The following is a 22,477-nucleotide window of genomic DNA, read 5'->3' as shown; positions in this document are numbered from 1 at the left end:
GAAAAAAATATTGCATAAAAAATGAATTTATATTACATAAAACCAATTAGATAGATATTGTATAATTAAATACACGCATACATATACATAAAGAATTAAATAAGTAGATATTGTATGAAGAAAATCAATAATGTTTGCATTAAAAAAAACTACAAATTTTGAATAAATCTATCTTGAATAAAGAAGTTTGAATAAAAATATTTTGTAAATAAAGAAGTAAATAAAACAGAGAACATTTTAGGACTATTAATATTTTTTGACCGGTGACATTTCAATGAAAAACTTTACGTCTTTTATTTATTTATTTTGCTTGCGGTAATGAAGATATTTTTGTTTTACAGTAATGAAAATATGGGTGTAAATGTGCTTAACTGTAAATGTCACAATGCAAAAGAAGTCTTAAAAATAGGCTTCATCTAAAAATCCAATTTAATATTTTTCTTTTTTTTTTTTTGATGTTTCGTGAGACACTGGAGAGAAAACAGCAAACAGACAGTGCAAAAACTGACTGCATTCAAGAAAAGCACATAAAATGTCCAACACCTGCCTTGCCTTGGGTCAGCGAAACAGATTGATGTATGAATGATTGACTTACAGTGACCGTGAACGTTAACCTGACTATTTCATGATCTGAACATCTCCTGTAAAAGCGGCGGTTCAGGCAGTGAAGTCTCGCTCCGCTGTGCCTGACTGAACACCAGACAGACATGTGACCTGCTGTTCACGGTCGGTACCGTAAGCATCTCCGTCCCACATTCACACCCAGTGAAGCCTGTCCAGCGCAGGGGCTGATGGGGTTTTACGGGAGTGTAATGCACGGCCCATATGCTCCGCGTTAACTTCACATTCCTGCTACCAATTAAACCCTCGTCCCCTCAGACTTAATGACGCTAATGGCTTGAGACAGGCCAGTTCAGCAGCGTCCTCACTCTGCTGTTCTTCAGCTTTGTTTAGAACCAAACGTTATTAAAGGAAGTTCAACAAAAAATGTTTTTAATAACAGCGTCACACCTGCGGTGAGAGAGAGTAGAGCAGCGGGTCTCGACCGCTCTCACTTCAGGACCAGATTTGGACGCCACATGTTGACCAACACCACAATCATACTCAAACAAAACAAAAATTGTAATTATTCATGTTAAATTTGTATTGTTATTTTATTTATAGAAAATTTCTCATGTTTGTTTGGTTAGGACATCATATATATGATTATATATCATATATTATATATTATATATATATTTTATATTATATATATATATTATATATATATATATATATATAAATAAATAAAAACACACAAATTACATTGCATATTAAATATTTTAAATAAAATAATACTATATATACTATATATATATGTATAATCATTTTTGCACCACACACACAAAAATATTTTAAATATTATATATATATATATATATTATATATTATTCTTTATTTAATTAATTTAATTTTTATATAAATTATATGCAATTATGTTGTGTTTATTTTTTTTTAAATATTATACAGTGGGGCAAAAAAGTATTTAGTCAGCCACCAATTGTGCAAGTTCTCCCACTTAAAAAGATGAGAGAGGCCTGTAATTTTCATCATGGGTACATTTCAACTATGAGAGACAAAATGAGAAAAAAAAAATCCAGAAAATCACATTGTCTGATTTTTAAATAATTTATTTGTAAATTATGGTGGAAAAGAAGTATTTGGTCAATAACAAAAGTTCATCTCAATACTTTGTTATATACCCTTTGTTGGCAATGACAGAGGTCAAACGTTTTCTGTAAGTCTCCACAAGGTTTTTACACACTGTTGCTGGTAGTTTGGCCCATTCCTCCATGCAGATCTCCTCTAGAGCAGTGATGTTTTGGGGCTGTCGCTGGGCAACACGGATTTTCAACTCCCTCCAAAGATTTTCTATGGGGTTGAGATCTGGAGACTGGCTAGGCCACTCCAGGACCTGGAAATGCTTCTTATGAAGCCACTCCTTCGTTGCCCGGGCGGTGTGTTTGGGATCATTGTCGTGCTGAAAGACCCAGCCACGTTTCATCTTCAATGCCCTTGCTGATGGAAGGAGGTTTTCACTCAAAATCTCACGATACATGGCCCCATTCATTCTTTCCTTTACACGGATCAATCGTCCTGGTCCCTTTGCAGAAAAACAGCCCCAAAGCATGATGTTTCCACCCCCATGCTTCACAGTAGGTATAGTGTTCTTTGGATGCAACTCAGCATTCTTTCTCCTCCAAACACGACAAGTTGAGTTTTTACCAAAAAGTTCTATTTTGGTTTCATCTGACCATAAGACATTCTCCCAATCCTCTTCTGGATCATCCAAATGCTCTCTAGCAAACTTCAGACGGGCCCGGACATGTACTGGCTTAAGCAGGGGGACACGTCTGGCACTGCAGGATTTGAGTCCCTGGCGGCGTAGTGTGTTACTGATGGTAGCCTTTGTTACTTTGGTCCCAGCTCTCTGCAGGTCATTCACTAGGTCCCCCCGTGTGGTTCTGGGATTTTTGCTCACTGTTCTTGTGATCATTTTGACCCCACGGGGTGAGATCTTGCGTGGAGCCCCAGATCGAGGGAGATTATCAGTGGTCTTGTAGGTCTTCCATTTTCGAATAATTGCTCCCACAGTTGATTTCTTCACACCAAGCTGCTTACCTATTGCAGATTCAGTCTTCCCAGCCTGGTGCAGGTCTACAATTTTGTTTCTGGTGTCCTTTGAGAGCTCTTTGGTCTTGGCCATAGTGGAGTTTGGAGTCTGACTGTTTGAGGTTGTGGACAGGTGTCTTTTGTACTGATAACGAGTTAAAACAGGTGCCATTAATACAGGTAACGAGTGGAGGACAGAGGAGCCTCTTAAAGAAGTTACAGGTCTGTAAGAGCCAGAAATCTTGCTTTTTTGTAGGTGACCAAATACTTATTTTCCACCATAATTTGCAAATAAATTCTTTAAAAATCAGACAATGTGATTTTCTGGATTTTTTTTTCTCATTTTGTCTCTCATAGTTGAAATGTACCTATGATGAAAATTACAGGCCTCTCTCATCTTTTTAAGTGGGAGAACTTGCACAATTGGTGGCTGACTAAATACTTTTTTTGCCCCACTGTATATGGATTTTTTTTATTAATTTCAATTTTATACAAATTATATACAATTATATATTGTGTTTATATATATATATATATATATATATATATATATATATATATATATATATATATATATATATATATATATATATATATATATATATATATATATATATATATATATATATATATATATATATATACATATATATAATTTTTATCTTAATTTTTGTTTTACTTAATATTATTTTTAATTTTTTTAAATGTATTTTATTAATATTTTATTTCAATGTCAATATTATTTATATTATAATTATTATTATTTTAAGCTAAAATATTAATATAAACATAAACCTTATAATACTATATAGAGTATTATAATGTCTAAAATATAATATAATATAATATAATATAATATAATATAATATAATATAATATAATATAATATAATATAATATAATATTTTTATTTAATAAATCGTTGTTCACGGACGGGACTGTAGTTTGCCCATCAGAACAGATCCGAGACTCATTTTCGGGCCGTGACTCGTCAGTCGAGGATCTCTGCTGTAAACTTTCCACGCTTGTTGGGAATGAAGTTTGTGAAGAATGTGGCAACAACATCCATCAAGCGGTCACGTCATGGGAAAGAACTAAAACTTAAACAACACCTACTCAATCTTTTAAAATTGCGTTAGGAAGAGTTTCTAAAGGTCGTCTCATTACCGCCACCTCTGACTACAGTAAAACACGGAGCTAGAGTCACAGCTTCTCTCACACCTGCTCATTTCCACTGGGATCCTGATCCTAAACAGATCAACGAGATCAACGTCAAACCCAATGCGTCCCGTCCGCTGAGGAACCACTCAAAACAACTCACTTTTTCTCTCCGTTAAGAGACGTGACCGACCGTACACACGACTGCCTCGGATTCTCAACAACTATATAAATGCTACGATTGGCCTAAAACATGGACTTTACCTGCACTCAGGGAATATAGTAAACACGAGAGGAAAACATGCAGCATTTACCAGTTAATGTCTATACTCTGATCAAGACTTCATTTGAGGTTTACATGCTTTACAGCAAATAAATAACAGGGGCTTTTAGTATTAAAATGGACAAGCCAGTTTAATACAGCTGATTATATGGTTGGTTAAAAAAAAAAAAAAAAAAAAAAAAATACAAAAATTAAAATAATAAAAAAATACAAAATAAAATACAAAAAATACAAAAATAAAAAATTAAATAAAATACAGAAAACAAAAAAAAAAAATTAAACAAAATAAAATACAAAGAAAAATACAAAATAAATAAAATAAAGTAAAATAAAAAAAATACAAAAAATACAAAATAAAATACAAAAAATACAAAAATAAAAATAAAATACAGAATTTTTTTTTAATTAAAATAAATAAATAAACAATAATTTAAAAATAAAATATTAATAAAAAAAATAAAAAGTAAATAAAAAATAAAAATAAATACAATTACATAAATTAAATTGAAAAAATAAAATAAAGTAAAATAAAAATAAAATATCAAAAAGTTCTGGCAATCAGTTTAGTATGCAGCAAAAACATAATATGATCACTTGTGATTAATATGGGAATATTGTCATGCATGTAAACTGTGATCTGTTCATATGGTAACATCACATGATGGCTCACAGATATGTGTATCTGACCAATCTTATTTTCACTCTTCCTAAAAAACAGCAGCACAAAATCACTTTCTGCTGCACAAACGCTGTGAGACACGGGAGGATGTTTAATTTATTACTGACTGACTACAGCGACGAAGGAACAGATCAAAATATGAATAATTAGGCTGTCCATTCACAAAACAGGCTTTACAGGGTTAAACTGTGTGATTTTCACATGGACACAGAAGGACCCCGAGTGTCTTTACTCTCAGGACCACACACGGGCGTGATGCCCTGACCAAACAAACAGCAGCAAATCAGTCATGAGACCAGCGTCCAGCGTGAATCACCCCCTTCTGCCCCATTCATCCCGTCAGACGTGAGACGAGACAGCCGGACACCCACGCTGCCCATTTACAGCCCAGAACCGCAGTAAACGCAGAAGACCTGGTCAGCGTCAGCGCTCTGATGACCTCCGACCCCCTGCATCCGGGACGGTCAGACGTCCAGGGACCTGCACGCTAGGTCTGGCATGAGGCTGAACAGCAGATCTTTACTGCTCATCTTACTCAGACTAATGATGAAGATAAGGACTGAGCCACAGACGACGGGAAGCCACACACTTACGCTCAAGTTCCTGTCCCAGATCTGGATGGTCCCGTCCTGGCAGCCCGCGGCGATGAGTTTGCCGTCACGGCTGTAGGTGCAGCAGGTGGGCGTCACTCTCTTGCCCTGCAGCGATCGAGGCTTGAACACAGACTTGTGCTTCTTCTCCGACGTCAAATCCCAAGTGCGCACGGTCCTGAGAACAAGATAAAAAATAAAAGACCTTCAGTGTGATCACATGAGATACATGGAGAGAAACAACAAAACCTGGTTCTGAATGTGACATTAAAAGTTATGCTTAAAAAAGCCTAATTATGGTTTAGTAACAGAATTATTCATGGAATTGTTAAGGAACCAAACTGTAATTAAGATCGGTGATCATTTTTAAAACAAATAAAATGTATTAAAATGTAAATAAAATATAAATTATTTCAATAAATAAATGTAAAAAAAAAAAAAAAAAAACTAAAATGAAATGAAATACGAGAATAAAATAAATTAGAATAAATATAAAAATCTAGAATAAAATAAAAATAAAATGCTAGAAAAGAAAATTAATAAGAAAAATAATCAATTAGCATTTTGGCACATTCAGATCGGGGATAATTTTAATGTAAATAAAATATAAACTATTTTAATAAATAAATGCAAATAAAAATTAACAAATAAAATAAAATACTAGAATAAAACAAATAATTTAGAATAAATATGAAAAACTAGAATAAATAAAAAATTAATAAAATGCTAGAAAGTAAAATAAAAAAACAAAAAATAATAAATTAAATTACTTTTTATGGCAATTTGGCACATTCAGATCAGTAATATTTTTTTAAATAAATAAAATGTATTAAAATATAAATAAAATATAAATTATTATTATTAGAATAAATAAAATAAATTGGAATAAATATGAAAAACTAGAATAAATAAAAAATAAATACTAGAAAATAAAATAAAATAATCTAGAATAAATAGAATAAAAAAGAAAATGCTAAAAAGAAAATAAATAAGAAAAAAATAATCAATTGAATTACATTTTGGCACATTCAGATCAGTGATAATTTTAATATAAATAAAATATAAACTATTTCAATAAATAAATGTAAATGAAAAAAAATAACCAAAATAAAACAAAATACTAGAATAAATAAAATAAATTTGATTAAATAGAATACATATGAAAAAATAGAATAAATTAAAAAAAAATAATAAATAAAATTAATTTTTTGGCAATTTGACACATTCAGATCAGTAATATTTTTTAAATAAATAAAATGAATTAAAATCTAAACCATTATTAGAATAAATAAATATGAAAAACTATACTAGAAAATAAAAAAAAAATAAAACAATCTAGAATAAATAAAATAAATATGAAAAACTAGAATAATAAATAAATGCTAGAAAAGAAAAGAAATAAAAAGAAAAATTTAATTAAATTAAATTACTTTTTTTGGCATTTTGGCAAATTCAGATCAGTACTATTTTTTTTAAATAAAAAATTTGTATTAAAATATAAATAAAAAATTAACCATTTCAATAAATAAATGAATGTGAATAAAAAATAACAAATGAAAAGAAAAACTAGAATAAATAAAATAAATTAGAATAAACATGAAAAACAATAAATAAATAAATAAATGCTAAGAAAATGAATAAAAAGAGAACATAATCTCTTAAATTAAATTTTAAACATTTTCGGGACATTTTAGCTCATTAATTCTCGTTAACATTAACAGAACAGACCGCAATGAATTGCAAACGTAGCTTACAATACTCTTAGTTCATGACCTTTCTTTTGATGTCTATAAAGTAAAATAAAATAGATTATTTAAAATTTTACACTCGACAACATTTAATCATAAAAAAATAAAACTGAAGTGCTAATCATCACGTAAACAGCTGTGACACACTAGTACAGATGTCAATGAGTTCACATCTGTATCAGTATACACTTCACTAGCTGTTTACTGAAGAAGATGCCAAAAAATGTTCATCATTTTCCAACTTTTTAAAACATTAACGGATAATTCCGGATGCTCGCCATCAATGTCTCACTAAAGGTGTCTGGTGTGTTGTAGAAACATTCCTGCAGTAAATCATGCAAATAATAATTAAAAGTGAAGAAAAGTGTAGAAAATGCAGTTTAAGAGCGGCTGAGAGACGAGAGTGAGGAATCATGGGATATCGCTCAGATCTGGTGTGTTTTTCACATCGTCAGAGAAAAAGACAAAGATCTGCAACAGATCTGAAATAAATATTCACCAGATAATCATTATTAATTTATTGATCAGATGACGACTATATTGATCAAACAGATGATGATTTTGTTATTTATTTCTGTTTATCCATTTATATGAATGATATGAAGTATCTGTTTGTTAAGGAGCAGTTTTAATGTTTGAGTGATTTTAGCATGTCATTCTTCATCCCGGTGATGAATCAAATCCCGTACGGACACACGAGAGCTTTCGGACTCTTCAGTCATAAACGCAGAGAAACGAGAGAGGACAGTACATCAGCGTGACAGGCATATCTGAAGGATCCATGAAATCCCAATCCTCTTCCCTACATCTGCTGAACACATTACAGCTGTTGAGCGGGACACGGAGAAATAAAAACACAAAAGAGACACATGAATATCCTCGGCCCTGGCAAATGAAACGCGCGGCGGAGTAATGCGATTCCCAGATCACACACCACAGCCCTGCAGGTCGTGAAGGTGCAGACGGTCAAACACAGGCTGATGCGGTCCATCTTCAGGACGCTGATCTGATGCTGATAAACGCCCCGAAACTAAACTTTTCATGTCTGTCACACAGTCTCTTCCTGTCTAAGTGGGCGGCTGTTGGCCAGAATGAAACACAGTTGTGGATCAGACAATAAAAACTGAGATGATAATGAAGGGGTCGACTGTAAGGATGAAAACTGAAAACCAATCAATGTCTGTATTGTCATCATTTACTAGCAAGTTTTTATTATATCTTTATCTCTTTTTGCTATTTTTTTTTGTAAAAAAAAAACATTTATATATATAAAAAAAAAAATAATAATAATATATATATATATATATATATATATATATATATATATATATATATATATATATATATACAAATATAAATGCTAAATGACCTATTATAAATAAAAAATAATATAAAATAAGTAAAAAAAAAAAATAAAATCTAAAATTTTATTATATAAATATGTAAAATATAAATATTACACTGAGTTTATAATATTAAATGTATATTAAGAGGTAAATGTATGAACAAATAAAAAATATATAAAAATAAAATTATTTACTCATTTATCAGACACTTTTATCGAAAGTGACTTAAAAATTAGCAATTTATTTTTAGGCAATAACATGAGAAATGTGAAAAAACTTATGTGAAAATGTATATAAAAATTGAAACGTTAACATTGTATAATATAATAATTATATAAATATATAATAAATATAATAATAATATAAATATACATTTAATTATTAATAAATAATAAATACATTAATAATAACGCAATAGATATATGTATAATTAAATAAATTTCAATCATATATAATAAATTATATTATAATAATTTTATACATATATAAAAATAAAATATATAATATAAATAATTATTAATATAATAATTACATAAATACATAATAAATACATTCATAAATTATGCAATTATGTATCATATAAATTACAATATATAAAAATTATATCACAATTTCATAAATATATAATGAATAAAATCAAAATATATACTATAAAATTATTATATTATATTATATAAATATATAACATATCATAAAAATATATAAATCATAAAAATAAATTATGTAATATAAATATATAATACATTAATAATAACGCTATATATATATATATATATATATATATATATATATATATATATATATATATATATATATATTACAATAATATATAATAAATTATAATATAATAATTATATAAATATATAAAAATAATTATACAATATATAAATAATTATTTAATAATAATTATATATATATATATATATATATATATATATATATATATATATAATTATATAAATACATAAATAAATTAATAAATTATGCAATTATGTATAATATAAATTACAATATATAAAAATGTTATCACTATTACATAAATAAACAATTAATAAAATCATAAATCAAAATATATAATATAAACTTATTATATAATATAATAATTATATAAAAATATAATAGGTATAATATTAATATATTAATATTATACATATTTATATAATAATAATAATAATAATAAATTATAAAATATTAATTACAATAATATATAATAAATTATATAATATAATAATTATATACATATATAATACATACATATAAATAGATGTAAAGGTAAATATTTAAAAAAAAATCCCCCAAAAATTTACTCAAAATATAAAAATGTAAAATATCAAAATTTTTTATGATTTTTTTTTTTGAGAAATCAGAAGTACGGGCCGTTTTGTTGAGGCGTGTAACATGACGAAAACCTCCTGTCCTCACTGAAGTGATGAAGAAGAGTTTATCGAAACCTCTGAGAGCGTCTGTCATCGGAAACGTCCATCTCACTTCACTCCTCATATCTTCAGTCGTCCCTTCGAGGTGAGAGATGAACAGGAGAGGTCAAAGCTGTTCAAACAGATCGAGAGAGAGACGCCGGTGCCGAACCAACAGGCCGAACGTGTCCACGCTCTGACCAGCTGTGCCCTCAGGGGTCAAAGGTCACCCGAGACGCGCATAAACACAGAGAGAGCCTCGACGGTGGATTCCGACAGTGTCACGCTCATCGTGTTTAGACGAGAGGGGAGAAAGATGGCCAAACAAATGTCAGACAAAGCCGCCCGTCTGTCTGTGAGGACGGGAAACTCATCACATGACAAAGAGAAAAGACACCAGATTAACATCACAGATCTCAACGTACAGAACATAAAACAACCAGATGCTGATCAGATGTGCTTCTTAATGAATTATGGATGCAGCCGATCGAGAGATATATCAGACGAAATAACTATATAATCTTTAATCGAACAAAACTATCAAGATCCTCACGGATAATGACAGGAATATTCCTCACAGCAGGTGAACTAGTGTCCAAAACTAACTGAAAAACATCATTAATGGTGGTCAATGTCAGATAGAAGCAGCTTTTTGATGGATACAGCTGAAGGGTGAGTGAACTGCTTTGCAAACAAGAACAAATGTAGGGCTTGATTTGAATTAATTGTGGTTTGCTATTGGTGGATCTCATGTGAGTGACAGGTTGCCCCGCCCTCGCCATCAGAGAAGAGATGCTCCAAGAGGAAGGGGGAGTTATTCTGATTAAATTTTATGAGAAACATGAATTTATGTGTGCGGATAAATCATTTATAATAAACACTGCAATATTGGATGGCAGACGGCAGCACCTGTTTACACAGAAACCATATTCCAGATCATGACATCAGTGCCCATGTAATCAGGTCGTCATGGTAACTCATGGCTATCGTTACAAAGGCATCCCAGTACGGACGCATCCGAACATTAGAGGTAAACAGCCCAGGAAATATTTTCCAGTGACGTGCGGTGAGTTTGAAGCATTAACACGGTCTCTGCAATTAGCACTGACTGTGATTTATGATGCCGCTTTCCTGAATAACACATCATTTATTTATGAACAGGCATTGTATATAATTGTAGACAAAAGTGACGCATGTTTCACTTACATCACCATTCTAATATGGATTCATAAGATCCCAATTATGGTCAATTAGTCAAATTTTGGTCAATTAGTCTCGTTTCCATTCCATGTCTTGAAAAATAAAATAATAATAAAATAAATTAAATTAAAACATTTAAATTGTTTTTAAGAAAGTTAAAAATTAAGCAATTTCTGTCATTTTATATACAAGGTAAATAAATAACATTTAAAAAAAAAATAAGAACGTATATAAAAAAAGATATAAACATACAAACACATAAATAAATAGAAAAATAAAATAAAATAAAAAATAAAAAAATAAAAACATTTAAATTGTTTTAAGAAAGTAAAAAATTAAGCTATTTATTTCATTTTATATACATGGTAAGTAAATAACGTAAAAAAAAAAAATAGGAATGTATATAAAAAATATATAAACATACAAGCACATAAATAAATTACGGAAGAGGATTAGGGCCAAGCAATAATAAAAAAATATAACCAATCTCGAGATTAAAGTTGTTAAATTTCGAGAAAAATGTTGTTAAATTGAGAAAAATGTCAAGATAAAATGTTGAGAATAAAGTCATTAAATTAGCTAATTTATTCTTGTAATATAATAACTTTTTTCTCGTAATTTAACAAGTTTATTCTCAACATTTTATTTAGACTTTTTTCTCAAAATTTGAATTGTTTTTCGAAATTTAATAACTTTCATCTTGAGATGGTTTTATTTTTTTATTATTGCTTGGCCCTAATCGTCTTCCGTAATAAATAGAAAAATAAAATAAAAAATAAATAAATAAAATAAAATAAAAACATTTAAATTGTTTTTAAGAACATTAAAAATTAAGCTATATATTTCATTTTATATACAAGGTAAATAAATAACGTAAAAAAATAGGAATGTATATAAAAATATATAAACATACAAGCACATAAATAAATAGAAAATAAAATAAATAAATAAAAAAACATTTAAATTGTTTTTAAGAAAGTAAAAAATTAAGCTATCTATTTAATTTTATATACAAGGCAAATAAATATCATGTAAAAAAAATAGGAATGTATATAAAAATATATAAACATACAAGCACATAAATAAATAGAAAATAAAATAAATAAATAAAAAAACATTTAAATTGTTTTTAAGAAAGTTAAAAATTAAGCTATCTATTTCATTTTATATACAAGGCAAATAAATAGCATGTAAAAAAATAGGAATGTATATAAAAAATATATAAACACAAGCACATAAATAAATAGAAAAATAAAATTAAATAAAAAAATAAATAAAATAAAATAAAAACATTTAAATTGTTTTTAAGAAAGTTAAAAATTAAGCTATTTATTTCATTTTATATACAAGGCAAATAAATAGCATGTAAAAAAAATAGGAATGTATATAAAAAAATATATAAACATACAAGCACATAAATAAATAGAAAAATAAAATGAAATAAAAAAATAAATAAAATAAAAACATTTAAATTGTTTTTAAGAAGGTTACAAATTAAGCTATTTATTTCATTTTATATACAAGGTAAATAATAACGTATAAAAAATAACTCATAAAAAAATATATATATAAACATACTAGCACATAAATAAATAGAAAAAAATATTAACTTTTAAGTTAAAAATTAAGAACGTATAAAAAAATAAATATACAAGCACATAAATAAATACATTTTAAATGGTCTGCGAATACTCCTGTTATATGCAATAAAAGTTTCTGTCTATTTATTTGTGCAGTGTCCACATATCCCTAAAAACGTATGTTATAGTCAACTAATTGTTCAGAAAACCCACTTGACGAGTCAAGTTTGAAAATATATGTTTGCACATCTCAATCCCAGACGAATGTAAATGCGTTTTAGGATCTTGTCAGAGCAACAGTTGAACAACGTCATCAAACACAACACTCATGATGCCAGAAGTAGAAACAAACACCAAAACACACCAAAGATGCCTAAAACTAACTTTTTGCCACACCTGCCAGTGGTTGGCGACTCAAATATTTTTTACTGGCTTACTAAACCAGGCAGCTGATACCAATGAAAATTCACAATTCTCTATTCCAATTTCGATACCACATAAAACTACTATAAAAGTAAATATAGTCTGTATGGTATTTACTGTATAAATTAAACATAGATTAATCCTTATTAACATTACAAAAGTTACTCAGTCAAGAGCAGTGAATGATTATTCTTTGTCTCTTGTTGTTTGATTAACATTAAAAACACAGACAGCAGCAGAAATATTAGGCTGCTGTCACTTTAAGAGCGAATGCACTGATCCAATATACTCATACACATGCATTTACTTTCTGAACTGTTTACATTCAGTTAAGACAAAACTGACTATGTTTACAAGGATATTCTTCACGACGGGCAGTTTTTGACATAATTTTGTGTAAATTTGTCCATTCAAGTGCAAGATGGCGTAAAAGAGAACTCAATTTAGTATTCACACACCGTCTGAGTATGCACACTTCAGAATCTCACCGGAAGTAGTACTGTTTTATGAATACTATGAACATACTACTCGGATCAAATACGTTTTTTGGACGCAGCGCATCACAACTAAAAAAAGGTTTGAGTGCACTTTGAAGTCCACTACAAAGTGAAAATAGAACACTATTAGAGAAGCGTTATCATATGAACGTGTTGTTAAATTATTCAAATTACGACTTAAAATAAATCTCAAGTCTGTACTTCAAGTCAGTATTTTACATCTAAGAGGTTCACTGACAAAAGTTTAGGAATCCCTGACTTAAAAACATCTCAGACAGAAAGCAGAAACACGTGCAAGCGGCCCCTAACGCTCCTCATGGGGCCTCTTCACCTCACGCCACCCGTCCAATCAGATGGGATCCTCCTGCGGGATTGTGTTCGGAGACATTAGAAACTGAAAACTTCCCCAGATGGATGGGGAAAAAAAGAGCAGAATTAAAAGAAAGTCGTGAGGCCCCAAGAGCCTCACACATCACTGATTATGAAGAGCTTGTCTTGTTTCACTTCAGGGGCCGAGAGCGTTTCATAGGTGAAGCTGGGTGGGCCGACGGGACGTTATTCATCTGTATCCGCGTCCCGTTCCATCTGAGCCGAGACTCTTAATGAGCTTTTAAAGGCTAGGAGCAATTAAACGCCCTCACGCTGATCATTGTATCTGAGTCTTCGGTGGACAACAGGGGCACATTCAAGTGCACTGAACGGCACGCAGGTTTGTGACGGAGACATGGAAGACTTCCTCTGTGAAGGGGAATGCACTGGACTGTAGGTGAACCTGATGCATATCCCACTCAATGTCCCGACTTGTTCACGGGCCACACGGATGTCAAACGAACAGCACTTTAACCATGAAAACAGAGTTAACGGTTTATAGACTGAGTTCAGCTCAGGAAGGACACATATTAGGACGTACTTTTCAAGAGTAACTTACCCAGCGTTATAAGTACTAATAAACAGCCAATATCCTAGTAATGTGCATGCTAATAAGCAACTAGTTAATAGTGAGAATTGGACACTGAAGTATTACACTTTAATATTTTTTAGAAGTGCAGCTAAAGTATGCTTAAAAATAGTTTTCATATGTCTCATCTTTTAAATATATATAAAATGTTATATTATATTTTATAATATTATATATAATACTAAATTATAATAAAATATAATACTAAATAATACATTTATACTTTATAAATAAACGAGATTTCAATAAAGAAAATTCATAAATAAATCAATAAGATGCATAAAATAAATGATAAAGATTTCATTCAATAAAGATGTGAAATGTATAAATAAAATTCATAAGTAAAAAACACTTTAATATTTCTAGAAGTGCAACTACAGTGTTGAAAATAATTTTAATATACATTTTTTACATATATAAAATGTTATGTTATATTTTATAATACTAATATATATATATATATATATATATATATATATATATATATATATATATATATATATATATATATATATATATATATATATATATATATATATTATAATAATAAATATTAATAGGTTATTCAAATTAAATTTTAAATCAAACAAATCAAATCAATAAAATGCACAAATAAGATTATAAATAAATAAATGAAAAAGATTTGAAATTGTGAAAGATGTGAAATTTATAAATAAAAATTCACAAATCAATAAAATGCATAAATAAAATAAATTATGAATACGATTTTAATCAGTACAGATGTGAAATTTATAAAAAAGAAATTCTTTCAAGTGCAGCTTCAGTATGCTAAAAAATAGTTTGTCATTTTTTAAATATATATAAAACATTATATTTTGTAATATTATATATAATATTTTAATATATATATTTATAGTTTATAATTATAATAGAAAGAAAGAAAAAGAAATTAACAAAAGATAAAAATATAAAAATAAAAATAATATCAATAAAATGCATAAATAAAAAAAATATAAATAAATGAAATAAAGATGAATCAATAAAGATGTGAAATTTATCAATAATGCAGAAATCAATAAAATTCATAAATAAAATGCTTTAATATTTTTAGAAGTAAAAATTATATTTGTGAAAAAAGTGTCAATTTTACATATATAAATGTAATATTTATATTATAATAATTAAAATATTATTAATAATAATAATAATAATAATGTTTAATATTATTGTAATATAAAAATATGCATCTATTATAAAATATTATATGTATGTATAGTTCATAAACATTTAAATATAAATAAATAAATGAGATTTCAATCAATAAAGATATATAAAAAACTGATTTACGAATAACAAAATTCACAAATCAATAAAATGCATAAAATAAATTATAAATAAACATTTTAATCAATAAAGATGTGAAATTTATAATTAAAAAAATTCACAAATAAAAAACTATATTTTAAGAAGTTCAGTATGCTAAAAATAGTTTGTCATTTTTTACATATATATAAAATGTTATTATATTTTATAATATTACATATAATATTATAGAAAAATTATATTTATTGTTCATAATTTAATTATAAATAAACAAACAAGAAATTTCAAACAATAAAGATGTGAAATTTATAAATAAAATAAAATGCATAACTAAAATAAATTTTACTTTTTATCAGTGATGCTTTAATCAGGTTGAATTTAGAGTTTTAGCCTTTTTTAGCACCATAAATTTCTCTAAAATTCAACATAAAAAAATAAATAAAATAAAAATGAAACTAATGAGCGAAGATGATGATGTCATTGGTGAGCAGCAAGGATTTATTATCTAATCACAGAAAAGATGCGTTTTACAGGCCTAATATATCTTGCATTATCAGAGACGTTTGGCCAAAGCCCCGGAGGTTCATTAACTCAGATAAGACCAGCAATTTAGGAAAGATCCCGAGCATATGGGATTTTTCCTAATCCTTCTTCAGGACAACGGCTAAAACAAATGAGTGCACTTCTAAAAATACACTCTGTTGTTCAGCTCTGTGAAATTAATATCTCAAAAATGTAAAAAACATTTATAAATAAAGTCCTTCTGAACGTCTGCTATGATGGTCTCTGGGTTTTCGCCATGGATGAGACAGAAATCGGCCACTTTTCACCATCACCTCTTAAAACAAATATAAATTTTATAACTACTTGTACACACATCGCTGCCACAAATTCATACACACGTATTAAAACTGATCCATCCCGCCATTACAGCTCCGTATAACGACCCGCAGTGTTTATTCTTCACCAGAAACAAAAATATTATAGCAATAACATGATGGAGAATTTTCAGTGTGAGTGAATAGTAGCTGAAACAGGTGGCAGATCTCCAGAGCCGGAGTTACTGCGAGCTTTTAGTCTGGAGCCAGAAACCTGCTCTTACTCCAGCATGGCATGATGGGAATCTGCGGCATTCGGCCTCTAGCACAACGGTCCTCCGGAGGATTTTCAGGCGTTACGGGGAAAAGAACAATGCAGTGGAGAGGTCACACAGAGGTCATCGCTATTCATCATCTGACACCAGTAAACTGTAAGATGAGAATATGGACTAATGGAACGTAAACTTTCAGAAAACTTCCAAACGTTTTCATATGGATGTGCAAATTTTAATTATATTATGCATGAAGAAAATTAAGCTTATGGAACATTTAAACGTTTAGAAATATTTGAATTGTAATGTATTTATCATATTTATACACTACTGTTCAAAAGTTTGGGGTGAGTTTAGTTGTTTCCACTACTAAATAAAAAAAATTAAAAAGATAATTGAGACTTTTTATCTCACAATTCTGATGTTTCTCAGAATCGCAAGATGTAATCTCACAATTGCGAGATATAAAGTCGGAATTGCGAGATATAAAGTCTGAATTGAGATATATAAAGCCGGAATTGCGAGATTTAAAGTCGGAATTGCGAGATATAAAGTCTGAATTGCAAGATATAAAGTCGGAATTGCGAGATATAAAGTCTGAATTGCAAGATATAAAGCCGGAATTGCGAGATATAAAGCCGGAATTGAGATATATAAAGCCGGAATTGCGAGATTTAAAGTCAGAATTGCGAGATATAAAGCCGGAATTGCGAGATATAAAGCCGGAATTGCGATATATAAAGCCGGAATTGCGATATATAAAGCCGGAATTGCGAGATTTAAAGTCAGAATTGCGAGATTTAAAGTCAGAATTGCGAGATATAAAGTCAGAATTGCGATATATAAAGCCGGAATTGCGAGATTTAAAGTCAGAATTGCGAGATATAAAGTCTGAATTGCAAGATATAAAGTCGGAATTGCGAGATATAAAGTCTGAATTGCAAGATATAAAGCCGGAATTGCGAGATATAAAGCCGGAATTGAGATATATAAAGCCGGAATTGCGAGATTTAAAGTCAGAATTGCGAGATATAAAGCCGGAATTGCGAGATATAAAGCCAGAATTGCGATATATAAAGCCGGAATTGCGATATATAAAGCCGGAATTGCGAGATTTAAAGTCAGAATTGCGAGATTTAAAGTCAGAATTGCGTGATATAAAGCCGGAATTGCGATATATAAAGCCGGAATTGCGAGATTTAAAGTCAGAATTGCGAGATATAAAGCCGGAATTGTGAGTTATAAAGTCGGAATTGCGAGTTATAAAGTCGGAATTGCGAGATATAAAGCCGGAATTGCGAGATATAAAGCCGGAATTGCGATATATAAAGTCGCAATTGCGATATATAAAGTCGGAATAGCGATATATAAAGCCGGAATTGCGATATATAAAGCCGGAATTGTGAGTTATAAAGTCGGAATTGCAAGATATAAAGCCGGAATTGCGAGTTATAAAGTCAGAATTGTGAGTTATAAAGTCGGAATTGCGAGATATAAAGTCGGAATTGTGAGTTATAAAGTCGGAATTGCGAGATATAAAGTCGGAATTGCGAGTTATAAAGTCGGAATTGCAAGTTATAAAGTCAGAATTGTGAGTTATAAAGTCACTATTGTGATTTATAAAGTCGGAATTACGATATATAAAGTCATAGTCAGTTCCCTAAACTAAAGTGTGACCAAAAAATGTAATAAAGTCATTGCATTACAATAATGAGAATCATTCAGAATAAAGTAAAATTGGATGCATTACAGTACTGAGAAACCACTCAAACCAGCAAATCACATTACTTTATTAGTCGAATGTTTAGTTGTACAGCAAACTAGACTCTTTGGCCGATCATGAAGGGACACTTTTTGTGCAGAATAAGACACTACAGAAAGTCAGGCTTACAATAGGAGGTACCAGGGTGGTCAGATGAATAACGCAGAGCTTTACCGGGTGATCTGTGCTATTATCAACACTCAAAGCTGCGGCGCTGTGAGCGATCAATGTGTGCTGAAACGAGCTCTACTTATGGCAGATTCCCTATCTGCAAACACAAGAAGAGAGAGATCCATTCAGCTCACACGAGACCCCGTTAAAGGAACGGGTCACGCCAGAAATGATGCATGAAATCACGCAGTACAAGACAATCCGTCTCACTGAAGCACATTCATTCTGTGCCACTCACATCAGACGCATTATTATGTTCAGAAACAGATTAGCTCAAGATGTATTTTTACAAGTGTAACTTTTTTCTTTCTTTCTTTTTTTTGATATTGGATATACACTACTGTTTGGGGTCAGTTGAAAGAAATTATACACTTAATATAATTATATAATTCAACACTGATAATCAGAAATGTTTCTTGAGCATCAAATCAGCATATTAGAATGATTTCTGAAGGATCATGTGACACTGAAGACTGGAGTAAAGATGCTGAAAATTCAGCTTTGATCACTGGATATAAATTACACTTTACTATATATTCACATAGAAAACAGCCCAATCCGCTGGGTTAATACAGCCCAATTGCTGGGTTAAAACAGCCCAACTGCTGGGTTAAAACAACCCAATCCGCTGGGTTAAAACAACCCAATCCGCTGGGTTAAAACAACCCAATCCGCTGGGTTAAAACAACCCAATCCGCTGGGTTAAAACAACCCAATCCGCTGGGTTAAAACAACCCAATCCGCTGGGTTAATCCAGCCCAATCCGCTGGGTTAATCCAGCCCAATCCGCTGGGTTAATCCAGCCCAATCGCGGGGTTAAAACAGCCCAATCGCTGGGTTAACACTCGGAGGTCTGAGGGTATCACCGGTGATACCACCGCGGTTTTTTTCTTACCAGTGTGAAAGAGACTCAAAATGCTCCGTTAATGTTGCACATATAATTAAGAGTTATACACCATTTTAATCTGTGGAATATCTTCTTTTATTTGTGTACACTCAGAGTTTTGTAAAATAAAGAAAACTAACATGATGCGCGATCTCTCCTCTTCCTCTGAACGAAATCCAATCTGATAGTTCTCAGAAAATGAACAGTAACTTAGTGAATACTAATGACATAAAAATGACACTTATGTCTAAAGACACGTTGAAATGTCAGGTTTTAAATCGTGTAAGTCAAATCAAGTCAATCGTGTTTATGTAATCTGTATGAAAAGAGAGCCATGTCAGAAGACTGTGATTCAGCTCATTATCCGCTAATGCGGCCACGCCCACGGAGCCAGCGCTATTCAGACGCAAATTCAGAGTCAATACATGATTTCATCGTCTCAATCGTGTATTTATTGTCTTGAAGAGTGTTTCGAATAGCCATAGTTAGTGATCTCTGGCCTCTGTTAGTTCGGTTAGTTCCTGGATTGCCTATTCTTCTTTAATGCTCAGGCATTTGTGGACTAAAGGTGTACAGAGCGCCCTCCGGCTGCAAGTATGAATTGAAAACACAGTATCCAGCGTTCACAGTGATGACAATAAATCCTGAATAAATATTACTCTTCTGTATAGAAAACTGACAAACATATGAGAATCCATCAATATTTCTCCAAATGTGCATGCTTTTGCATGAAATGCCATAGAGGTAGCATAACTGTTCAGACACTTTGCATCACAGAAATACATTATATTTTAAAGAATATAATAGAATACCATTATTTTAAATTGTAATAATATTTCACAGTATTGCTGTTTTTTCTGTATGTTTGATTTACACCATGATGAGCTGAGACATGATCACAGAGGGTTTTTTCACAGCCTACCTGACTGAAAGGCCTCATTAAAATGCAAGTCATTTCAGGTCATTATTATGTGATTATTTGGTCTTATTTAAATCTCTCTATTGTTTTATATGAACAAGCAGGCAGCATAATTTTTACCCCATTTTGAAGCAAAAACTCTACTCTACAACCTCAAATACCCAGAAGTCTTGTGAACAAATATTTAATATATATTTTTTGGCTTTATTTCAGTGACTTAAGTTTTTTGTTTTTTCAATAACCACGCATAAACATTATTCCTTCAAAAACACAAACATGTACATACATGTTCCTCACATATTATTGTAGCCTAGTTTGTGCTGAATACAGTGTAATGACACTTTTGTCATTTATATGTTTATGAACAACTGAAAACAGCACAAATGTCAGGGCATGTCAAAACTTCTCCAGGGTCCCAAAAATCCTCAAACCCCTGAGGATTAAAACAGCCCAATCCGCAGGGTTAAAACAACCCAATCCGCAGGGTTAAAACAACCCAATCCGCAGGGTTAAAACAACCCAATCCGCAGGGTTAAAGCAACCCAATCCGCAGGGTTAAAGCAACCCAATCCGCAGGGTTAAAGCAACCCAATCCGCAGGGTTAAAACAACCCAATCCGCAGGGTTAAAACAACCCAAACCGCAGGGTTAAAACAACCCAAACCGCAGGGTTAAAACAACCCAATCCGCAGGGTTAAAACAACCCAATCCGCAGGGTTAAAACAACCCAATCCGCAGGGTTAAAACAACCCAATCCGCAGGGTTAAAACAACCCAATCCGCAGGGTTAAAACAACCCAATCCGCAGGGTTAAAACAACCCAATCCGCAGGGTTAAAACAACCCAATCCGCAGGGTTAAAACAACCCAATCCGCAGGGTTAAAACAACCCAATCCGCAGGGTTAAAACAACCCAATCCGCAGGGTTAAAACAACCCAATCCGCAGGGTTAAAACAACCCAATCCGCAGGGTTAAAACAACCCAATCGCTGGGTTAAAACAACCCAATCCGCTGGGTTAAAACATCCCAACTGCTGGGTTAAAAAAAAACAAATCCGCTGGGTTAATACAGCCCAATCGTGGGGTTAAAACAGCCCAACTGCTGGGTTAAAACAACCCAATCTGCTGGGTTAAAACAGACCAATCTGCTGGGTTAAAACAGACCAATCCGCTGGGTTAAAACAACCCAATCCGCTGGGTTAAAACAACCCAATCCGCTGGGTTAAAACAACCCAATCCGCTGAGTTAAAACAACCCAATGCGCTGGGTTAAAACAACCCAAATGCTGGGTTTGTTCATATTTAACTTGTTGTTTTTAACCCAGCATTTTTAAAGTATAGGTTAACGTTAAAGTTGCAACTACTTACATGTTTCAAATGATAAGCCATATTTGAGGTCGATGGATGATCGGTGAATGTAGGGATTTCCTGCCTGACATACTGTAATTACCACAAGGACCCGCCCTTAACGATCTGTCCCTAATGGACTGCGTGACTTCACCACGAGGTTTTTTTTTTGTCTGCAACTAACGACTAGTCGAATATTAGGGGGCAGCCCTACTTGTAAGTATGATAACATTATATTAAAAAGGTTATGATAGCATCGTTTCAGTTTCAACAAGAGGTCAAACTCAAGGTTCGTCTGTCCCTTGAGCCCTGAAACGACGGCCATGAGAGAAAGCGCTCATGTCGTACATTCTCATTGGCCTGTCAGTTTAATCTACAGTGACCAAACTTTTGACCCATGATAATGGCACCAAAGTGCCGCACAAAACACTGAAGTCGATCTAGAACTCGGCGTGACCCGAGCGCCACACCAGCCGATCACATGTGGCCCCCGT

The 22,477-nt window shown here is 31.2% G+C and overlaps 1 protein-coding gene across 1 annotated transcript in view; it reads right to left on the bottom strand.

Moving 5' to 3' along the window:
• Window positions 1-22,477, bottom strand: part of LOC137029347 (WD repeat-containing protein 70) — an 88,855-nt gene that overhangs the window by 44,507 nt on the left and 21,871 nt on the right. Inside the window, exon 10 of the mRNA XM_067398941.1 lies at window positions 5,365-5,539. Coding sequence (XP_067255042.1) covers window positions 5,365-5,539 — 175 coding nt within the window. The remainder of the gene's footprint in view (window positions 1-5,364; window positions 5,540-22,477) is intronic.

This window comes from Chanodichthys erythropterus, chromosome 10, assembly GCF_024489055.1.
Source record: "Chanodichthys erythropterus isolate Z2021 chromosome 10, ASM2448905v1, whole genome shotgun sequence".
NCBI classification, from domain to species: domain Eukaryota; kingdom Metazoa; phylum Chordata; class Actinopteri; order Cypriniformes; family Xenocyprididae; genus Chanodichthys; species Chanodichthys erythropterus.
The sequence above is the reverse complement of the archived record's forward strand: the minus strand, read 5'-3'. Positions and strand labels throughout refer to the sequence as shown.